This window comes from Athene cunicularia, assembly GCF_003259725.1.
Source record: "Athene cunicularia isolate RWA chromosome 7 unlocalized genomic scaffold, athCun1 chr7_part1, whole genome shotgun sequence".
NCBI lineage: Eukaryota > Metazoa > Chordata > Aves > Strigiformes > Strigidae > Athene > Athene cunicularia.
The window spans coordinates 36,408,199-36,431,802 of record NW_020799107.1 but is presented as its reverse complement, the minus strand read 5'-3'; the positions used below and the strand labels follow the sequence as shown (position 1 = coordinate 36,431,802).

The following is a 23,604-nucleotide window of genomic DNA, read 5'->3' as shown; positions in this document are numbered from 1 at the left end:
TCGTATAAATGGGGATCTTCTAGACTCTAGGGAGCTGAACTCTGCGGGCTTGTGTGAAATTATTAGGTCTGAATTTTGATGTATTTGGTAAATGTCCTCAGTTAGGTTTTTGGTAATTGGGTACAATTCTTGATTCAGAAAAGTTGCCACTGTTTGTGATGTGTGTTTCTCTTTGTAGTCCAAACCAGTAGCATTTGCTGTTAAGACTAATGTGAGTTACTGTGGAGCTCTGGATGAAGATGTTCCTGTCCCGAGCACTGCCATCTCTTTTGATGCCAAGGACTTCCTACACATTAAAGAGGTAAAACCACAAAGTGGTAAAAGGGAATGTGAAAAGGAATCTTCATACATGCCAAGGACTACGATGTGAAAACTCGAGGCTGAGCCATTCCAGATTAAAAAGAGAGCCGAGAACTGAGTGGAGGCAGGAGAGCACAGCACAACCATCTGATTAGCGATGATGTGGTGGTACTTTAGTCTTTTTAGAGTTCCAGCACCCTGGAGTGATTATTTTGCACTTTTTTAATGCTTGACATTACTGACTAATTGTTGAATTTTCATGTCACAGGAAGGAAATAGCATCTTGTTATGTTTTACATCCCCTTCAACATGGTGGATTCAGATTCTTTTCATCAAATGAAGTTTGTGATGGATCAGAGGTTATGTAATGAAAGGGATTCTATTGGTCAGAAAGTAGAGTAGCACCAGGTTACACCAGGTCTTCATAAAGCACCAGATAGGCTTGTAAGGGAGGAAATAAAACTTAGGATAATACAATAAGAAAATAAAATATTGAATAGGACAGATACGAAAGTAAGAAAAAAGGAATGTGAATAAATGGGCCCTGAGTATGGCTTTGGTAGAGAAAAATACATTTTATTGCAAGTTGAGCATATTTTCTGCAATTCTTCATCTGAAGTGAGCCCTCCAAATTTGCATAAACCCCTGTTGTTTTGTAGATTTTCTACATAGGCTTGCAGCTTGCAAAAACGTTTTTTCATCTCTGCATTCTGGGTTTATTTTAGGGTGTTCAGTACTCATTTGTCTCTTTCTTTCAACATGTGTCCTTCATCGCTTCAGAGCACCAATCTCCCTTAGACTGAGCACATTTGGGAGGAAAACACCTGCTTCTGCACCTCTAGAGACAGAGATTGGTGGCAGATCAGGGGGGGTTGATTTAAATTCTTTCTCCCTGAGAAGGACACGGGAGAGGCAGTTGATTCCCTGGTTCCATTTTCTCAATTTGCTACAAAGAGATAGAATTTTGATTTGGATTTTTTTGTTTGATTATTTTGTGTGCTGCTTTTTTTTTTTTTTTAAGTATTCATGTGGAGCAGTGCTTAAAGCCCCTGCTGAGGAAGTGGGGCACTGAATCTCCTATCTCTGCATGCAGGTTTGCTTGCCTCTCCTCTTGGTTCCCCAGGAATGTGCTCTGTTCTGTCTAGCACCACACCTCAACTCCCTTGGTGTACGCCACTTCCTAAACCTGCTTCCTGTCAGGAAAAGGACATTTGCTGGCACTCACAGTTGAATGCAGACAGCTGCATCCAGTACAGCACCCAGCTCCCTTTCTCAGCTGCCCTCCCCTGTGTTTCCCCACGCACACCAGAAATATCTCTACCTGACATACTATTTTTCTAGTGTATGTTGTCCTGTGTAAGTTAGTTTGGGTAACTGTGCATCACCATTAAAACAAATATTTGATCTTGGTTTTCCTAGGATGTGGCTACCTTAATTGTCAGGCCAGTGATTGAATTTAATATACTAACCTCCTATCGTTCTGCCCTGTACATTTTCCCAGAGAAGTGTCCCAAGTCTTGGCATTCTCTGAGTGTTCTTCCAAGATCTAAATGGCCGGGATCGCTCAGCCCCTGAACTGTAAGCCATCTGCCTTACTGGTACTTGTCAGCTCTTCTAAGGGTTTGGCACAGTTCCTTTGTTAACGCTGAAACCTTCAGCTTGCCTGAAGCTGTGGCTGTAACTGTAGGATTTCAGGAATGATTCCCCATACTGGAACCTAGCTGCATGGAAGAGAAGGCTTTGCAGAATTTGTTTTTCAGTGTTTTGCTTGCTTGGGCTAGAACAAGCCTGGTTCCAGATTTTCGAATAGTGCTAAACTAGGTAAAGAAGTAAGGTCACCCTGCTGACAGGATGAAACATCAGCAGTAACTGATGAGTTGCTATATTGAGAATGTGTCCTGTATGTCTCATCGGTCTCCTACAAGACTATACATTATGTGCTTACTTAAAAGATGAGGTGACAACAATTACTGACAATGCAACCAATAGGAATGAACTGTAGTCCTCCCACATGCTGAATGCAAAGGATAACATATGGGAGGTAATGACCTAATGCAAATAGCCCAGGCGTTCCTTGCTGCATCGTTAGCATTTGTATTGTTCAGATATTCTCAGCATAACGCTGATTCTGATCTCCTGTCTAGAGGCATCACTCAGAGGTCCATGACCTGCTAATGGAAGAAAGATTCCCATGTTCAAGCCAGACGTTTAGAACCAAAATAGAATGGGTAATGTTCATGGGACTCAGGTTTTACAGTGGTTGAAATCCATCAATTGATTTCACTGATTTACAGCAGCAGAATGCTAGATCCTGAGGTATTTGTCTATTTTAAAGAACGTACAGTGTTCTGTTGACTTAAGCAGAAGCAACATATTTAAAATAAAGCTTTGCTTACTGACATTGTCTGAATCGGGGTCATAACAGCATGAAGAATAGATACTTAAAACATTGAAATGATAGAATAATGGAACCTCTTGCATAAATAACAGCTATATAAAGAGAAGAGGTTTTCAAGATGAGGGTATAAGGATAGCATTTCCCTTAGCTGTATATAGTAATATCTGTGTGTACATATGGGTTAAGAAAAAGGCTAATTTATTTTTCAAAGATGCTGAGGCTCCGTATGTTTGAGAGACTTCAGTCAGGCATCATTGTACCTTTGACAACTAGGACATGGTATTTATGTGCTTCTGCAAGAACTTACGATATGGAGCCAAGAAAACTGATCATTTTTAAGACTGTGATAACTTTTTCCTCAAGGCATGCAAACAAAATTGGTACACTCGTGCTGGTCTTAATGACTTGAAAGTCGGTTGTCAAAAGTAATGTTTCTTTTGAACACTGAGGTGCCTAATGAAGCATAGCAGAGTATAAGGTTTTCAGATATTTTTATTCAGAAGTGCTGCTGGCAGCCAAGAACAACAAATCCTTTTCCACTACGACATCCGCTGATACTACTTTTCATCTTTCCATCATTAGAGTTAGGCCAGACTTTCAATAATGCAGAAAAACATATGTTACTAAAGGATAATGATAAAATTAAATTTTATACTTTCAGATATATATTAAAGTTTCTTCCTAAAAGTGGCTTTTTTCTTCAACTGTCCTACATTTAAAAGTGTATGCCTCCAAAGAGTTCCGCCGCTGCTGGGCAGCAGCTCTGTAAAAGCCTCATTTGTATTAGAGCTCTGCCGTGGCATTAACCAGGTGTGGGTTTGGTTCATTGCAGGAGCTGACAAGTTTTCTATGTTGTCTTAGGTTGCTCTGTCCTTAGTTCAGTTTCTGGAGTGGTGTTTATAGAGCTTCTCCACCATACAAGATTTTTACAAAGGGCTAACATGTTAATAACATCTGTACAATTACCTGGAAAGGAAAAATAGCAGTGGTGGTGATGATGATCTTTGGTGTAGACTGTTAAATTTTACGAGGAACCAGTAATGGTGGTTTACAAGGTTTAGAGAGACCATTAAATTTTATAAGGAACCAATAATGGTTTACAAGGAACCTTGGGGGTGATCTGAAGATGTTATTTTTACATTTGACCGTTTTCTGTGGCTGCTGTGAGGAAGCTGGGTGGCCTTGGTGCACCAGAAATCAGTTTGTCTGGTTAAATCACCGTCACACTCGTCACCGTAGTTGGTGACATGGAGCATGTGTTGGGGCAGTTCAGAGATAAGACAGTACTGCTGCAGATGATGCCGCTTTCCACTCTACAGCTGCAAAGAGGACGTCAACCCTCCAAACACTGCCTCACACCTTTTCACTTAAGTCACATTCACAGGGATTGACCAGCATTCAGACATCAGTGTGAGTTGGGTTTTGTTGACCAGTGTTAAGGATTGTGGATAACAAAATAAGGGAGTTTTGGACATGGAGCATTTTGAACTGAAGCCAGTAACCTTTCTGTGTTCCAGAAATATAATAATGACTGGTGGATAGGAAGGCTGGTGAAGGAGGGCTGCGAGATTGGCTTTATTCCAAGCCCGCTTAGACTGGAGAATATCCGCATTCAACAGGAGCAGAAGAGAGGACGTTTCCATGGAGGGTAAGAATGCTGTAACCTTTTAAAATAATTTCTGACACCGGGCAGTATTTTCAAAGGTCACTTGGTTCTTTTTTATTGCAGTGCGTTTTGGAGAGAGTGTTTGATTTGGGATTCCAAATGAAAATGCATATTTGCAGAGAATAGACGTGTTAGATATTGATGATGAAAAACAAGAAAAAACTGTGTATTGACTTTAGGAAATACAGTATGAGTGGTAACGACAGAAATGTCTGAAGGGCTAGAGAGTTTTACATCCCCATGGGTTTAAGTCAGCTGGGTGCTCAAAGGCTGCCAGATTTTTTCCCCAGCTGTTACTTTCTTAATGTTGTGGGGTTTTTCTTCCTGTTTTTTTTCTGTCCATTTTGGCCAAAGCAAGACTTTTCAAACTTTATAGACGTGAGCTTTGTTGTTGGACTTCTTTGATTCTTCTTCTTCCAGCCTGACCATTCTGTGTCTCCACACTGCTAGAGCTGGAGATTGCAAGTCCCTGGAAAAATATAAACACGGTCACAGGTCTAGGAAGTAAAACTGGTTTCTTATAGTCTCAGTTTAGCCACTGAAGTCACTCTTCTGTTGGCTGAAAACACAAATACTTTTCCCTTTTTTTTTTTTTTTTTTAAATATTACTAGCATATTATTCCCACTAATTGAAAGCAAAATTTAAAAGTTCACATAGATAACAAGGAGAACAAAATCTTTAGTACTGCAGAGTAAAGAGACGTGAGCCAATTGAATCTGGACCTAATAGATAGCAGTTAAAGGAGCATAATTTAGCCTCTATAGTACTGTCAGGGAATTGGCATACTAATATACTTAATCAGGGTCAGAAATCATTTCAAGTATAAACCATCTGGGAAAATGTTTTTAGAATGATTGAACAGCATTAACTGTGCTTCTTCCAAATTGCTTTTATACTTTTGAAATAGCTTCAGAGGAAGCCAGCGTATCTCAATGTACAGAAGGAAGATTATCTAATTCAGAGAGATGGACACTAACGGAGCATTTAGGATACTGTTACAGATACAGCCTATTAGAAAAATTCTCTGCTTCTGTAAGTGGGCATAACTCCACTGAATCACCAGTTCTTGGTCATGTCTGATCTCACCTGTGGAGAATATTAGGAATAAAATCAAGTATGGCAGAGCCAGGGCAAATATCGAAAGGATATCTCTTAAGATTTTAAGTAGTCTGTACTGACACTTCTGGATTTGTATGATAAAATTGAAAGTAGTGTATAACGATAAAATATTTTTGAGCGCCTTTGTTAGATGTAGTCATACAGTATGTGTACCTTAAGATTTCTTTAAAAGCTGTGACTAGCTGTGATATCAAGGCCTGACATGATGAAGAATTCTAGTTTTGTCAGAGTAAGGCAGTGAAAAGTTGTCTATTAAAAGAGGGTTTCTAGGGTCTAGTGTATGTTTATGAAGGATTTGCTAAGTCCAGGAGTAAACAATCCCTGCTCCTGGAGAGCATATGGCAGGAAAGCAAGGAGAAAATGCTGACTGGGACTAGTGTCCTCTTGCTGGTCAGTCTGCACGTAATGAAAAATACTGTAGATATTGTGCTAAAGACCTGGGACTGTGTCACCTGTGGTAGTCAGGCTGCTTTAACAGAACTCTCCTTTCTGCCCTGAGCTCAATGAGAGCTGATTCACCTGAGCATCTTCCCCCTCCCCAGACCAGTTCCAGTCTGCTGTGGGATGGCTGCACCAGCAGTCCTGCTGGGAACATCACGTAGGGCAGCGCTGCCTGGCTGGAAGCAGGGAGGTACAGCCCATGGAGAAAGGAGCTACTTAAACCACTGTTGCTACACAACAGAAGCCATTTAAACCAACAGTTTTCATCCCGACCCTCCCGGGAGATGTGTCTGGCTAGTTGTGTATGCTGGCAGAGAGACCCAGCAAGGCAGAGGGGTGCTGGGTGGGAGATTTCGTGCCAGGCTGGGCTAGGCTCTGAGTTTAGCAGTCGGCTGTGATTAGAGCTGCTGTGTTTCCCAGCCTACGGGCAGATCACAGAAAAGCTTTGTTCAGTCTCTAGTGATGCCTGCTCTCCCCTCATAGCCTGTACCCAGCTCTTCCAGACATGGAGGTCGGCTTAATTACAGACACTTTGGTTCCCCTGTGACCCTGCCTGGTGCTCTTCACCTCTCCTTTCAGAGGAAGCTTTCTTGCAGAGTGAATATGGGTGAAGATTCTCCTTTACCGTGTGTTTTCTCATAACTGCTGCCTAAAACCTCACGTGTTGGCATCTCTGGGTGCTTGGTGTTAATGGGGTTCTTCTGATACCATAGGAAATCAAGTGGAAATTCTTCTTCAAGTCTTGGAGAAATGGTTTCTGGCACATTTCGAGCCACACCGACTTCCACGGGTAAGACAGAATTTTATTTAAGGAAACTCTTGCTATTTCTAATACTTCTATTTTAAAAACCGTATATGAAAAATGCAGGTTTCCCCCCTTTGCTGACTTATTAAGACATTTTGCAGAAAAGTGCTTGCGTGCGGAGGTGGAGAAAGACATCTAGTTCTAGACATGCAGTAGTTGCTAAGGGACTGGGAAAAAATCTTGGGAAAAGTGGCAGCTGCCCCAGAATGGGATGAATGACCAATTTAAACAGGGCTGACCAAAAGGGAGGTGTGTTGAGAGAAATCAAAAGTGCATTGACAAGGGATTTGTGTTTGCAAGTGTTAATGGTTGTTATACACCGTGTGTGTGTTTTAACCAAGTTCTCATTTGGTCTTTTAGCAAAACAGAAACAGAAAGTGGTGAGTAGTACTTTTGTTTCCATTTTATTTTAGTCAATTCTAATACATAATTCCTAGGGTTTTCATAGGGATCTTCTCTTGTTAATGATTTGAAGGGTTGTTTTCTTCTCCTAGACAGAACACGTTCCCCCATATGATGTGGTACCGTCAATGAGACCTGTTGTCTTGGTGGGTCCGTCACTGAAAGGCTATGAGGTATGTATTCCAGGTATTGGCAATTACTGTTTTGTTAATTATAACCTTCCTCAGTACATTCAGTGTGTGGTCCAGTGCAAAAGCGATCTTGGCTTAAATAATTGTCAAAAATATGACTTAAGATTGAAGAGCATAGTTAGCACTTTGCACCGTTTGGGTGAAGTACCAGCTGATAGATATATTTTTTTTCTACCTTGCAGCAGTGTCTGTTGCTTGTGATGTCTCAGCTGAAGGGTGGGTAACATAAGTACACTGGAGCTCTGTTGGCCATTTCACTCCGTTAAACACAGTGCACAATCTGTTATTTTCAGTAGGGTCATTCTGGATTAAGTCAAGTAAGAAAAAGAGAATGTGTCCACTACAAGAGAAAGTTGGAGCAGTCAAATTCACTAGCTAGACTTCTGTATACATGTAAGAGTTTAGTCAAACTCGCACATGCTTTGAACTTAATTAGCAACGTTTTGAAGAAGCTTCCCCGTTGTTCTCCTTTTCTCACTTAGAAAAACTTTACATCTTCCCACGAAACTCAGTGTTGGCAAATGAAATAGCTGCACTGTTGCAATGTTCAGTTTTGTTGTCCAGCACCTGAAACTGAATATGGGAATTGATGATTATTATTTCAGCATGTTTCCTTGGCTTTTTTTTTTTAAAGATTATTAGCGTATTGAAATATATATGTAAAGAAACCTTTAACCCTTCTAAATGATTTGCTTCTGTTTAACATGGAAGTAAGTACGGTAACACGCACAGATAAACAGGACGCCCATTTTACAAGGCTGCTGCAGATTCAAATGAGCATTTAACATGTGCTAAACGAGCACAGGCTTTTAGAGGGGCATTTTGGTGAACTTAACCATCTGTTAAGTGTTTTGCTGAATTAGGAACTAAATGAACATGAACATAAAATCAAAGATACGCTTCATTTAGCTTAATTAATGTTGTTAGTACTTTATAGGATATTATTAAACATATTGGAATGGTTCTTTTTGGAAGATTACAACATGGCACCATTATTAGTATAATATGTCCTTGCACTGTTTTTTAGGTAAGAATGATTGAAAGTGTAGTTCAGCAGAGCAGGAATTAGGTACTTCATGTTCTATTCTCTGCCTTTTAATTTTATGGTGATGGTTTTTGACAGGAGTAAATTTCACGTGTTGACTTTTGTGGTGCTGCGCCACAGATTAATTTGCCTGGGGACTCTCAGGTTCGGAGGGGATAGAGGCTTTTTGTTCAAACATACCTCTACAAATAATGTTGCCCCACCTTTGTTTAAGAAAATAATATAAGCATGACATCTTAAACATATAAATGGTAGCGCAGTCACAGTATTAATTGTGGTTACAAATAGTGGTCTACAAAACAGAAATGCATTGATCTTACTTTGCAACCTTCATGGGAAAATTCTGTAGACTTTTTTTTTTTTTTTTTTTTTTTTTTTTTTTTTGATTAAATTCCCTAAGAACCGTTTTGAAAGACAACCTAGGAGAAATAAACTGCCAGAGGCCTGGGGGCTTTGACTGAGTTCCTGTCTAGACTGGGAGATAATAGGTGTCAGCCTGAGTTGTCCCAAAAAGGACAAGTAGCTCACTCAATAAAGGAGATGACAGCTGTTGAGGCTGCGCTGCTCTCAGATGCTTTCCCTTGTACAACAACAGAAACATTCATTTTTTCTGCTTGTAGGCCTCTGAGAATATCAGTCATCCAACACAATAAATCTTGTGTCTGAAGTTTTAAGCTAGTTCTAATAAGGTTACTGTAGGAAAAAACCAAACGATCTATTCAAGCCGAAGAGTCCCCTAATGCTCCTGCCATGTGCTGAAGCCTGTTGGGAATGGTGTTGCTCTGGAAGGTGGTGAGGTGTGCTCTGATGTCTCGGTGCAAGTCAAGACAAGAGCAGGAGGAGTGACAGCTCTCACGTCCTCCGTTCTGCGTTTTGGAGAATGAGTCAGAAAACTTGCAAGTATTTATTACAAAGCGTGCTGCCAAGAGCATGAAAATTAAATGATTGCTACCTATAAAAGGTATTGATTGTTGGCAGTATCCTTACCTTCTACTTACCTCTTTCCTTACTTTTGACTTCTTTTTCTCCCTGTCAATCCTCCCTGCTCAATCTTCCTCACCTCTGCAAAGGTGACAGACATGATGCAGAAAGCTCTCTTTGACTTCCTGAAGCACAGGTTTGATGGGAGGTGAGAAATACTGTCCTTTTCATGCTTTTTTCCCACTCCATGTGTTACTAACATTTTAGTAATTTTTTTTTTAATGCAGGAAGATTGGTGCATGTACAAAACTGATTTACTGGCTTTGTATCAACACTGAAATGGAGCCAGCTGTGGGGTGGAACCCAGCTAATGTATTACTAGAAGTGCATGTATCTTCATATCTGCTCCGTCTGTAGTAGGATTTGTTGAATTTAATAGAATAATTCTGCCTCGATGGTTTACCAGCCTGAAGTTACAGGAGGAATCTAGATGAAAGGTGACTGGGCCACATGGGAAGGGCTAAAATATCTTCAAAGGTGGCACTACCAGGTTTAGGTTTTTAACGTTGCCCTGGGAGGCAGGCTGTGCCCCCTGTTCAGCCAGGAGTCGGGGGGAATTGGTGCCAGCTGGTGAAGAGCCCTTTGGGCAGAGCCTGGCTCGCTGCTGGCCCTCTTCCCTCCGAGCTCCCAGCCGCAGCTGCCTGCGCATTGGGTAAAGTAACCCTAGTGGATTGCTTTCTTGTTTCAAAGAGCTGTCCAGTTCCTCTCGCAGCTGAAACAGTTGAGAAAGCCTGACTGATGGCACATAAAAGCACAGTTTTATTCACAATCCTCTGGGCATATGAAAATTTCGTAACCACTGGATACATGTGTGTACTGCTGGACCTGCTCAGCCAGCCACTGAAGGGTGCAGACAGCAAATATAAATGCCTCTTGATTTTATTGTGAAGTTGCTTTATTTGGGATAGGTTCATTCCAGCACCTTTTGTGAAGTTCCAGTCTCCTGTACAGCAGGATGTTCTCTAAATAAAATTAATCGCACCCTAGCTCTGAAATAAGTATCAGAAACATCAGATTTCAACAGGGAGCAGTAACGGTGCTTCAGACCAACACCTAAGAAAAATCAACTCTGAAATATTCTTGGTAGTCAAAAATACTTTAAAAGGCAGTTTAAATAAGTGTGTCAGAACTTCAGAAATTGTAAGGAGGGTTCATCTTGATCAGTTGGAACACAGAGAGTATTTCTGCTGAGCTGTGAGAGGCATAATTTGGATTTCTTTGCTAGGAACATAGGCTTGGTCTGTGGCATCTCTTCTTGCCACCAGAGCTTGTCAGTAGTCGTAGGTGTCTGCTACATCTTGGATATTCTGCCCTTCCTTCATCCGACTTTGTTCAGTATATTTGAACTGTGAAGAAGAGCTTATACTGTGCTAGCTAGTATATGACAGTAAGTCAGGTTTGAAAATACCTAAAACATTGGCACTAGGACAGGGAAAATAATAGAGCCTGCTGTTCAGAAGTGGAGTGGGATTTATGGTCAAGGTGCCTTTTGGGGCGCAGTGAGGTGGCAGTGCTGAACTAACCCATAAACAGCTTAAATGTTTAATCATCAACTTCTGGGCAAAATATCTCACCTCCTCCCCTATTTTTAATTGCCCAGCTCAAGTGATTTTAGCAGATCCTACCGACGTAGTGACGGATTTCAAACCTGACAGATGAAGCGCTGTACGTGGCAGCCTGCAGTTAAATTTGTCACTTTGCTGAGCTGTTCGTGCGCCCTGGCAGTGCCTCGGCTCCCCGCTCTGAGCGCTGGGACTTCCCCTGCAGCTCGCTGCCTCAGCCCCAGTGCCCGTTTGCATGAGGTGTACGTTCTCTTCCAGCTGTTGACATGTGTCTGTCAGCTTTGCGCGTGCCGACGGTAACTCAGAGTCGTTGGTTTTGGTAGGAAACCATAGCAACTGGATGGGGTAAGTCATCTCCAGTTGCCACGACATGAATGCTATAAATATATCCTTTATGAGGTATATTTTTACACCCTATGTGAGGACATACTCCGCTGAGGCCTGCTCCCTGAAGATCGGCAGCACCTAAATACAGAGAAGAAAATGTGAAGCACGCTTAGATGCACCTGTTTAGGCTGCTTAATGATAAGGGAGGCAGGACTGCTCCTTGCCTTTTCTGTCTTCTCCCCTGCCATGCCCTTGGTCTGCACAGAGGGGCAAAAGGGAGAAGTTCTGCCTGGAGTGAGGTATTTTTTGGCAATCCTCTTGCCATTAGCAATACTAGAAGTATGAAATTTCAGCACTGAAGAAGTGAAATGCCACAAGCAAGCTGATACAATTGACTTTAGCTCCGAGTAACTTTAGAAAAAGGCATTAAATTCCTTTTCAGGCAGCTCAGCTGCTTCTTGGTCCTCCTGCCAACTTCTGTGCCTTTGCAGTCTTTCTCCTCCCTCTCTTCTCTTTTTCTTTTTCTTTCTTTCCATCTCTTCTGCAATTTTGTGACAGGTCCATATTACAAAGAAAGGAAATGACTGTCCAAGGAGGAGCTTTTCAAAAGACTTCAGCAAGACGTGAACTAGTAGGAGTCTTTCCCTACCTCTTAATACATTTGGCTGCTGTCAGCTCCTCCTTTTGTAACTGCAACATCCTCTTCTGGCCGCTGAACTAAAGGAAAGGCTGGAGGGCTCTGTGTGTTGTACAGGCCTGCTGAAAGGAGCCTGCTAGAGCTTGGCTGGCACGGGGCGTTCAGGGGATGGCTGCTACAGCATTGTTCTCAAAATGCATTGTGTTTAGTCGCTGCTGCAGAGACCAAGCCTGGCTCTATACACCCTGTAAACAAAACACAGCAAAGGCACATTTTTTTCTTAACATCTTTCAGCAACAGTGATGCTTAAGATTACTTCTTACTCGGGAAGAATGAAATGCTTCTTGTGTCTGGCACAGAGGGGAGCGTTTGTGGTCCTTCCTCTGCTATGTGTCTGTCATTCCAGCAGCCAGGAGCTCCCTGAGCCAGAGGCTGATCTGGATCACCGTGTTCTGTCATCACCTCTAGACCTGTGATCTGTTAATTTCTCCCATTTCTTTTTTAAACTCATTTATACTTTGGGTCTCTACTGTATTTTCTGGCAATAAATTTATTTATGTATTATGTAGAAAAATACTTTTACTTCTTTTTAACCCTCCATCTGATAATTTCACTGCAGAAATCTTAGGTTCTGTGGAACAGCTGCTAGTCATTTTCAGCTTGCTTTCTTTTCATTATTCATGGCTCTTTGGCTCATCACAGTTCTCCTAAATGGATTTTATGTGAAGTGGTTGTGTGGTCTTTGTTTTAGAACCTTTTGTCTCTTGTCGGCTCACTGACAGATCAAGTAACAACATCACCTTCCTCAAGTTAAAGGGGGGGCTCCAGCAGTACAGATAGCTATGGCTCAACTCACTTTTCTCCTGTTCAGCCAGAAGCCAAGTCATTCAGCCCAGGTGCCCGTCTGGAAAAGCAAGAGTGCGTGTTGGAGGAGCAGCCTCCCAGAGCCAGCACCTTTGTTCAGTGACTCACAGGCACTCGGAGAGGAGAGACCTGCTCCACGCAAATGTCCAAACATGGCCCTTCCTTCCCTTCAGCAGTGTCAGGTTTAATCAATGGTTTAAGTCTCTGCAAAGAGAAGTGCTGTTACCGTTACGACCGTGGTGTTCTGTGTGCCCTAAGACTGGAGTAACTTGTAGTATTTCTGGTACTGTGTAAATTCATGTTGGAGACAAGTGAGTAGGGGAGGAGAAAAGGTAACTAATGCACTAAGTAGAATAGCAGAAACTATACACCAGAGTCTACAGTAGTGTAGGAGATAGAAAATACTTCAGAGTTATGCAGCATTTCCTTTTAGTTGTTCTTTAAAGATGACATAACTCAGCCATAAAACGTGTCTGAGTGGTATTTTATTGTATTTGTACTTTGGAATGGAATGTAGCTGTAAATCATGCACGGTGCACTGAAAATCTGACTCCTGTGTTTTTGTTCTGTCCTGTGTTCTTGCTCATAGGATATCAATAACTAGAGTGACAGCTGACATTTCTCTTGCTAAGAGGTCTGTTCTAAATAATCCAAGCAAGAGGGCAATAATTGAGCGGTCAAACACAAGATCCAGTTTAGGTAAGACATTGGCACAGATGTAATTCTGAACACGGTTACATACTGGAGGAAAGGGACAGGCTTTCAGCCTTCAGGATGTCAGCAGTTCTGCAATTTTTAAATGTGTCTGCAGCATTTTAATGTGTCATTCTGAATTTCACATACCCAAATGGAAGATGATTTTTTTCCTGGCTGAGGAGGGGCAAGAGAGCACAGTGTACTGTAGTAGCCTCGTGTTAAGCGATTACCTGGGCTAGAGCAAATGTTGTTGCTGTGAGCTAGGGGCCTGCAGTCAGAATGTGGGTTCAGTGCTGTTTCCTCCTGGGGGGAGTTGGCCTCACAGCTCCCTCTTCTCAGCCCTGTGCCTTTACCTCCACACCACAGGGTGCCAAAGAGCTTGTACCTGGTCCAGCCAGAAGGAAACATGTTCCTGGGACTGCTTTTGTGTTTAATGTTGAACAGCTACAGCTTAATTTTGCTGTCTAGCCGTGAGACTCTGGGTCTTCCCACCCTCTCTTCACAGTGTCATGACAGCTGGGTTGCACTGGCCTGATGAATTTTTATTTCTTTCACAAGGGTGGAAAGTTGTGTGTGGCATACCCATGCCAACAACCTGGTCTCTGGGACACTGTCCTAGGCGGTCGGAGGAGCTGGTTTTCAGCCTTCTCAGGAGGAAAATGCTCTTAAACCCAGTTCTCTAATACCCTGAGTGACTGTTTGAACTGCAGGTATAGGTCGTAGGACACTTCACTTCTAGTTGGTGTTCTAGTACAGGAGTAGGCACCCCAAAATTACGTGCTGTCAAAGTGAGTGCTAAATCTTCCCGTGCCTGTGACCATGCATTGTGCTGTGGAACAGCTCTTAGGCAAATTAAATGCATGTGAGTTGCTGACATACAGCTCTTTTGTGCTTTGGTGGTATAACTTACAGGCTTCAATTTGTGCTGAGTTTATCTGTTTAAAATTCATCACATGCATGTGGATCATTAAGAAGGGTAAGAAAATGAATATCAGAAATAAAATTTACATGGAAATAAATCTCTCCTTTTTCTTCAGACGAAAATGCTTTTGTGTGAACGTTGCCATTGGTGTCTTTTTAAATAGTCCCCTGTCAATTATTAAACATAAACAGTTTTTTGTGGTTACAGAATTAGGAGGTCACTGTTCTGCTTTCATACAGGCTCTTGTTTAAGTTACATCAGAATTACAACCGGAGAACAAAAAAAAGTTTTAAGACTTGCTGTCTAAAATAAAAAGTCTTATGACTCCTAAGCTATTTAGCAGATTTGTAAAATATGCTTAAGTCTGTTTTGTGGTAATAGAAACATGCATTTAATTGTACCCAATGTTTATATATGCAGATATTATAAAGGAACACAGTACAGATGTATTTTCAGGCAACAGAATTGTCTCAAAGGTAATACTTACTTTTAAAATTGCCTTGAGTAATAGGTTATTTAATGGAAATTACATTAATTCGCCTATGGAGTTCATATACTGAATGTATAGAGTCTATGACAATAAATGGGTGATGATATTTTTGTCTGAGTGATGCTGGGGCTGAATGCCTTTCACCTGTTCTGTTTTCCTTTACTAGCTGAAGTACAGAGTGAAATTGAGAGAATCTTTGAGCTGGCAAGGTCCTTACAACTGGTTGTCCTAGATGCAGACACTATCAATCACCCTGCACAACTTATCAAGACATCTTTAGCACCAATTATTGTCCATGTTAAAGTGTCTTCTCCAAAGGTAATGTGTATCACCCTTACAATGTGCATTTGAGAGGGACCCGGAGGGCAGTGTGGGAGCGAGTGGTGTGATATCTGCACGTGGAGAAATTAAGAGTGAGGTGAAGGGAAAAACAGTAAAATTTTTAAGTCAAGGGCTTTGACAAGGGAATGTGTGATGCAGTTGTCTTTTTTTTTTTTTTTCCCTAAACCTTAACCTAGCCTCAGGCTGAGCCTTAGATGAGGCACCCTTCGTTAAACAAAAAAATTCCTGAGGAGCAAATTCTTTCTGTAGCTATCAGTTCCCCTTGGCAGTGCCTTTGCAGCCCCCCTTCCCCAGCACAGCTCTACTCCTGGGTTGTCCTTTTCCAAGCCCAAACCATCGCCTGAGCTTCAGCGAAGACACCAGCCCTCTGCCCACTTCCCAATTAATGATGGTTGTCTGTTGATCACAGACAAAACCTGTCTGCTTTTCTCTGTGGCTTCCCCCTGGGTGTACCAGTACAGCACCCACAGCTGGGGCTGGACCTGTTTCCCCAGGGTGCTGGGCAGCTCCTGGAGTGTGACCGTCGCTCAGGAGCGCAGCACGGACCCTGCTGCGGCTGTTAGTGCGGGGCTGGGGGTCATGACAGAGACTCTGGGTCTCGCAGAATCCACACAGCGATGGTGGGGAGGCTGCCCAGCACCTGGGGACCCATCAGGGATGTCTGCAGAGCGCCCTGCGCCAGTTCTTGATCAGGGAGGTTCTGCTCGACTTGCTACAGGGGAGGGAAGGGCCTGGACAGTCTTGGCTGCAGCAACCATGAGATGGTGGAATTTAAGATCCTGAGAGAAGTGAGCAGTACAAATAGAAATGCAGACCTGGACCCTAGAACTGCTTTGTTGAGGGACATGTTCATCAGGATCCTGTAGAAGACTGTCTTGGATAACAGAGAAGCTCGGGAGAGCTGTGTGATCTTTGTGGGCAGCTTCCCCCAGGCACAAGAACGATCTGTTCCTGCGTGGAGCTGGGCAGGAGCAGTGTGGGTGAACAGGGAACAGCCTGAGCTCAGACACAGGAAGGAGACACGTGGAAGATGGATGCAAGGACAAGTGTCCTGGGAGGAATACCCCTGCAGGGGGGGGAGTTAGGCAAGCCAGAGTTCAGCTGGAGCTAGAACTGCCAAGAGATCTTGATGGTAACAAAAAGGGCTCTGTAAGAACGTGGCAAGCAGAAGGGAAGCTAAGAAAAGTGTGGGCCCATGGCGGTGTGTGGCAGGGACCTGCAGTAGCAGAAGGTTGGTCTGGAGACCACCTAAGTGGACGCAGGCAAGACCAAGGGACCAGATGAGATTCCTCTGAAGGAGCAGCCTCATGGCATTGCAGAGCTGCTTTCTGTTACTTTTTAAAGCTCACAGTGATCTGGGAAGGTTCCTGATAACTGGGCAAAGGCAGATGTGACATGTTCTCCAGAAGGGTAAGAAGGAGGATCTGGGGAACTACAGGCCAGTCAGTCTCACCTCAGTCCCTGGGAAGGGTGTGGAGCAAATCCTCTGGGAAGCTGTTCCACATGCAGGACAAGAAGGGGATTGGGAGCAGCCAGCAGGGATTTGCCGAGGGCAGATCATGCCTGACCGTCCTGTCTGCCTTCTGTCATGAGCTTATGACCCCGGCGGACAGGGGAAGAGCAGTGGCTGTTGTTAGCCTTTAGCAAGGCTTTGATATGGTCTCCTTGTAGTGGGCAGATTGGTGAGTTACGGGCTGGGTAAGTGTGGGCTGTAAGAGAGGTGAAAGGTGGGACAGGTTGCTGGTTCAGGGTGCTGTCAGAGGTACAACGTCCAGCTGGCAGCGAGATACCAGTGGTGTCACTTGGGGATCTGTAGTGGGGCCACTAACATTTTTGCTAATGTACAGAGTTGCAGATTCTGGGGCAGGTTAATGTGCCCGAGGGCAGGGCTGTTTAGAGGGCCCTTGGCAGGCTGGAGGAATGAGCCGTCAGACACCTCGTGAAGTTCAGCAAAGGCCAGTTCCCAGCCCTGCCCCTGGGCCGGGGAGCAGCTCCGCAGCCAGGGACCCCGGGGGTCTGGGTGGGGAACGCTTCGGGCAGGAGGGAGCAGTGTGCCCCTGCAGCAGAGAATCAGCCACATGCTGGGCGAAGATGGGTCAGTCCTGGCTCAGAGGGGTGGTGGGATCTCCTTGGAAATGTTCAGAACTCAGCTGGGTCAGAGCCCGAGGGCTCCAGCTGACCTAACTTGAGGTGAGGGGTTGGCACAGGTCATTCTGACTTAAAAAATACTCTGTTGTCCTATGATCCTGTCGTTTTCTTTGAAACTTTACAGAGAAATAGTTTAGGATTCATACCTTTTCCACCCCTTAAATCCTAGTAATGAACACAGTGGAAGGGGAAAAAAAAAAAAAGAAAAGGTAAAGTTATATCGTTAATTAACAGGTGGCTACTCTTGTGCTGCAGTCAATCCAGCAATCCAGTATAATTCTGTGTAATTTTTGTGGTCCTCTAGAAGATTACATTTGTCAAAAATAACCTATTACTTAAAGCAGAATAAAGCAAAATCACCATTCACACTGCATTTGAAATATTTCAAGGGATCAAACATGATGCGGAGGGAAATAGGCACAGCTTCCAGGGAGGTTATCAGAAAGGTTTGTACTTAGATTCAAGGACAAGATTTTATCTGTTTTGTTAAACATAGTGGAGAGCTTCTGAGCTTGGTAATCCTCCTGTGGGGTGTCAGTCTGAGCTTTATGGAGATATGTTATTCTTAAACTCACATTTTCCTCTTTTCCTCCGTCAGGTTTTGCAGCGACTGATTAAATCTAGAGGAAAGTCACAAAGTAAACACTTGAATGTTCAGTTGGTGGCAGCTGATAAACTTGCACAATGCCCACCAGTAAGTACAGAAGAAAGGCTAAAGAACTTGTGATACGTGGAGTTTTAAAGATTTCTGCTGTGTTGGTCCTTGATTATAGCCGAGTTTATGCGTTATCACTTCGCTTTATGGCAATTCAGGCAGCCCTGCAACTGTAACCCTCGATCAGCTTTTATTGCTAAGAAACAAGTTGTTTGATACTTTCATCCTGATTATCTCCTGTGCTGGGTTCGTTATGATCTTTGGCAAGGTGACAGGTCAGAAATGACGTGTGTGGTAAACCTTCCCTCAAATGACATCATCTGTGGAGCCGTTCTGTCTTAAGGTCCCGAGGGGCCAAAGTTTCAGGCTCCCAGTTTGGGAGGAGGCTGCTGAGGACTTCCCTTCAGCTGCACAGTGAGTCCAAACCCACCACCTGTCCAGTGTGAGCACAGGTCCTGGAGAGAGGATTAGGCAGGCAGGAGCTGTGCGGAAAAGCTGTGCAGGTGTTTGGACAGGGCAGCCCCAAATTGCTTTTCTTTTTGAAAACCATGCCTGTTTTTTGCAACAGAGAAAGCTGCTTGGTGGAAACAGATGTGGATGTGGGCTTGCTTTTATGGTGTCATAGCTGTGCTCGTACCAGGGGAATGCTGAAGCAGTCCAGCCTAGGGCTTGCCCATTGCCCATCTTTCTCATGCCAAAGAACTGGGAGTAGAAATCAGATTAATTTAGAGAAATTCAACCTGGACACCAGAAAGTTTTCCATGATCATGCTCACTGACTTAAAATAGGCAAAGTGCTGACAAAAAAAAATGTCTTGGAACAATCTAGGAACAAATCTGGGAGTTGAAATCAGATAAATTCAGAAAAATTCAAACTAGACACTGGAAAGGTTTCCACGAGATCAAGCAGAACAAATGCCCGACCCTCATGGTCAAATAATGCTCCCTGAAGACTTTGCCTTGTGCTGTGTAGACCTTAAAGAGGTTGCCTCCATTTTGGATGGCTTTTTATTCTCAATTCAAATGAAAGCAACAAAGTCCAAGCAGCTTTTATACTGGAGTAATGATCCCCAAGGATTTATTTCCATGAAATTTGGGTTTGTATGCTTCTTAAGATACCAGACCTCACAGCCTCCTCCTCTTTCATCCCCACTGGCCATAAAAAGATGATTCAGGTATTTCTGGGCACTCCTCCCAAATTATAGGGATACATGTTGCTTTTTAACTGTTGCCCTTGGTAGGAATTGAGGCTGAGCCACGTTTCCTTTAGGCCGGTGCTCTCGTGCCCCTCCGATGTCCCAGAGCTGCTGTTGGTGGGAATGGTGGCACTCTCCAGCAGAAAGGGAGACCTGGAGAGAGCTTTCCCTTCCTCTCTCCTCTTGCCCACTGGTTGACTTAAGGCTCCTGCCATCAGGCAGACCGTGCCTAAACGCTGGCTAACGGGTGGAGACTGCCAGCTTCTGCTGCACTGGGGCGCTCGCCCTTGTCTGCCTGGAAGAGACCTTTGAGGCCTCGGATCTGCCCAACAATTCTGCCTTGGCTTAGCAAGGGAGTGGGGTGATTCTTTGTGTATGGATCAACTTTCTGAAAACACGGTTTCAGGCTGACTGACACTGCTAGTGAGGTCAGGTTCCATTTGCTCAGTAGTTTCAGCCAGATACAAAATGAGTAATTAGTGAAAACTTTGAATTTTGACAGGGTTTTTGGAGTTTTTTGGTGTATGTTCAGACTAGATTCACACTGAAATGTTAGAAAGCAGGGAAAAAAGGTAATAGGCTTGACTGAAATTTCTCTCCTCCTTATCTAAAAGCAAAATGCTTTAAGAATGTGTCCGGAGTGAGAGATCTGATATAAATTCCTCCTACCCTTGATGCAGAGCAAGAATTTAAATAATCCAGCGAAGGGCTGGTGGTGGCGTGTGCATATGTGGTGGCTGTTTCTCCATTTCTCCAGTTCAGAGCCCTTTTTGCAGTGCCTGCTCTGCCCAGCTGTTCCCTGGCAGGTTTGGGTTTCACAGCCACCCTCCTGCCCCATCAGCACCGTCCTGCTGTGGACGCAGCAGCTGGCGACCACGTATCATCCAGCTCTTTGCCTGACTGCAGAGAGCCATAAGCTTCAGGGTGCAGTAACTGTAGGTCCTTGTTTTCCACTTGGAGCAGCACTGAAGCTGTTCAGGCCATCTCGAGCTCTTCTGAGAGCTCAGCTATATTACGTTTCTCACGTGTAATTTTCTACTGAATTGTTATCTCTTAAAATGATGACAGAGAATTCCTGGGAGCCACTCAGGTCCCATTAACTAAAAATTGTGGGCTTTTCTGCAGTACAAAATAATTTATGTAAAAGCATATACCTTCCTAAAGCTTAATGGGCGGGAGCCAAGTTAAGTGGAGTTGCACCTGCCCCTGTTTGAATACAGCTTGTGGTATTTACACTGAGCTTACACACAGAACAATCGGCTACTCATTCTTCACAGTGGAAAGGTGTATTTATTTTTCCACCTGCACAGAGAAGCCCGTGCATGTTTCACAGCCTTATTTGCTGTTTATACAGTGATTTCCTCTTACTCCACTTTGGTTTGCTCACATTGGTTGGAACGAGGCAAGTAGCTGTGTTGGTTGCAATAAACAGCGTGCAGCAGCAGGCTGCCTGTTGTAGCTCATTCCTTGCATCCTGGATTGGCCATCCCCAGAACCTGGTAAACTGCCTTAACACCCAATCCTGTAATTGTAATTTTTTGCCTAAGGCAACAAAGTGAGACCCCCACCTGGATTAAAAAAACCCTATTTTCAAATTTCAGAGCATCCAGATCTGAAACACGTACCTTGCTCAGAGGCTGCCTTCCACTCTGAGTCGCACAGCAGCCTCCTGCAGAAACCATCTGGTCAGTTTTGCACTGTTTGGTTTTGAGAAAGTTACTGCTGACTTAGAGTGCTTGAAGGGAGATGATAGTCTTGGTTAAGTTTAAATTCAAGGACCAAGCTGATCCATGATTTAATTAAGTAAGAGTATACTGCCAAGACCAACGACACTGCTGGCTGTTTTCTGCACCGTGACCTGCTTCATCTGTTTTGCAGCTCGAATTCCTGCAAGAGGAGTATTTGTTTTAAGTGAAGATACTTGAAAACCGTAAAAGCCTCACTTTCTTTTCATTTGCCAAGAGCCAGCCTTAAGTAATCAGACGGTGCTGCATGTCTAGACATTTTAAAAATAGCTGTCTTTTTTGGCGTATTTAAGTTCAGGAACCGCTTTCATTATTAATTCCCTGCTAATCTTTCACTGATGCTGCTCAAGCCAGGGCTAAGCGTGCCTATCGCTTCATGACTTTGTTAAGCAGGAACATTTATATGGCTCAGAGAAACGTGAACTGTACTAACCATAGAGCTTTAAATACACTAGTCTCATACAGTTCATTATGATTATTTTTTTTAACTTTTGGATTTATGCCAGTGCTAAGAGAGGGTTCATATCCCTCTGGTCTACTTGATATGACCTAAAAACCACCAGAAATTCTACTCTAGCGGGACTAAAATGCGGTAGTCTAATAAAAAATAGCCAGCACACCAGATACATCTACAAGTTCAGCTTCCTCCTCCGTCTCAGTTCTTGCTCCATCCTTGCAGTTCTGTCTGGGGCATCTTTTCCCCCAGAGCGTGAGCTCACCTTCCCCAGCCTCTGAGTTAAGATGCAGTTTGGGCTTGCCCTTAGCTGTCCTAACTCTGGGCTCTGCCTGAGGCTCAGTCTCTCGTATGTTCCCTCTCTGGAGGGTGAGGAGGATGTCCCTGTAGTCACATCCGTTTTATTTCGTGTTGCTAACGTGGGGCAATGCATCAAGAATATTTCACAGGGGTTATATGGTAAAGCAAAAGAAGTAGCAGAGGACAGTGGCAACTAACTTTATGTTCTCTTCAGGAAAGTCCATTGCTTTAATGTATTGCTTAAGAAAGTGATATAATCACTTCAGAATAAGTGATATAATTAATACATCACTTAAGAAACACTAGCATACGAAAATTCTCATATGATAATTGTTTTATGCATGTTGTAAGAAAATACTGCGGTGAATAAAATGCATCATAAGGAGAACTGGGAAGAAACTGCTTTACTCCATGACCCCTACAAACAAGGATCTCCTTCAAAGATTCTTCCCTCCATAGAACAAAGACAGTCTAACTATGAGCGCAACTGTTAAATGCAAGAAAAAACCTGAGTGCTTTCTCTGCAATTTATTTTCCCTGTAAAGTCCACTGTGAAAAAGGTGACAGTTCGACTGCAACCATTAAAAGTTGTTCTTCCCTAAATTCAGTTTAATTGAGATCACTGTCAAAGCTACGTACTGTCACAGAACGGGGTGGTTTAGGTCTGTTAGCTGCAGAATTAGCACTACGGGCGCTCCCATCTCTGATCTCTGTCCTACCTCCACCTTGCAGCTCCCTGAATCAACTGATCCAGGTTAAAAAGAAACTTGAGAACCAGTTCCCTAGTTCAGCAGGAGGAGGTTGGAGGGTGATGGAAGAGTATTCACTGACCTGCTTGCTGCTAAAACCCCACACAGCTGGAAAGTCGTCTTGAGGCAAGCTTACCTGGCAGCCAGCAAAGCTGGGGTTTGTAGAGAGAGCCAGAGTTGCCCTCAGATCAGCAGCCAGCTATGCAGAGAATGAGCAGTGCAGGAAAACTGCTTGCTCATCTCAGGCCACAAAATGATAATATTCATTCTTTATGTAAGAAAACACACGTTATATTCCAAGTGTAATATTTTACGCTTGGTATTTTGCAAAGCAAAGTACGTGTAAGCAAAACACATTCTTTTATTTCCCAACTTAACTATGTTTGAATTACCGACTTCTTCCACAAATGATGGTGTGAGTGATGCAATAGAATATGTAACATATCAACGTGTGTTTAAATAGCAAAGGAGGGTGTAAAGGGTATAGATAAATAGAGGAGCAAACCAAGCAGCAGTAAGCACTGAATTCACCAAAGGCTGTAGTGTTGGGAGTAGTACTGTTAGAAGAAAACTCCATACTTGCTGGCAGAGGAGGAGACATTTCTCTACCATGCTGATAAGAGAGAATTAATTAAAAAACAATTAAATTTCTTTTAGTATTAAAGTAAGTTCTGGACCAGACTTCTGGGCAGAAGGTAGATGTGTGATCAAGTTTCATGATAAGTTCATTGTGTAGTTTTATGTCTTGCTCTAGAGATGTCAGCTCTGTGTGTATTGGATGGAGCTATAAATACGCATGAGGAAAAGCAGCCTGTGGTTTGTATCGGCTGCTCTTAACACCTGCAACGTTCTGCACTTATTTTTCATTGCCTGTGCTGTTTTCACAATTTTTTTTTCCACTGAGGTGTGAGTTAAGATTAAATTTGAGGTACGAAATTTCACTGCTGAAAATACGTTCTTGTTTTACTTGAGGGACTCAGTTTACAATGGTTTATTATCAGGTGTCTGTTATCAGCACTTCTCATGCTGATAATCTAAAAACAACGTGTGCAGAGTGTCTCTTTGACTTCTTGGGTGGCACAGAAGCCACATGGCTTTAAATTCCTTCCATGCCCACTGGTAAATGGCCTCTCTGTGGCTCCTGTGCTGCGCTGGTCCAAGGCAAACGC

At 43.3% G+C, this 23,604-nt stretch overlaps 1 protein-coding gene across 10 annotated transcripts in view; it reads left to right on the top strand.

The window, feature by feature from the left end:
* CACNB4 (calcium voltage-gated channel auxiliary subunit beta 4) overlaps positions 1–23,604 on the top strand; it is a 68,305-nt gene that overhangs the window by 33,387 nt on the left and 11,314 nt on the right. For all 10 annotated transcript variants that reach the window (XR_003398759.1, XR_003398761.1, XR_003398760.1 and 7 more), the window contains exons 3-11: positions 179–301; positions 4,216–4,346; positions 6,639–6,715; positions 7,091–7,110; positions 7,225–7,305; positions 9,439–9,497; positions 13,329–13,438; positions 15,014–15,165; positions 17,936–18,031. Coding sequence is in view for 6 of the 10 variants with exons in the window: in XM_026852133.1 (XP_026707934.1) it covers positions 179–301; positions 4,216–4,346; positions 6,639–6,715; positions 7,091–7,110; positions 7,225–7,305; positions 9,439–9,497; positions 13,329–13,438; positions 15,014–15,165; positions 17,936–18,031 (849 nt within the window). In the remaining 4 variants the exon portion in view is untranslated. The remainder of the gene's footprint in view (positions 1–178; positions 302–4,215; positions 4,347–6,638; positions 6,716–7,090; positions 7,111–7,224; positions 7,306–9,438; positions 9,498–13,328; positions 13,439–15,013; positions 15,166–17,935; positions 18,032–23,604) is intronic.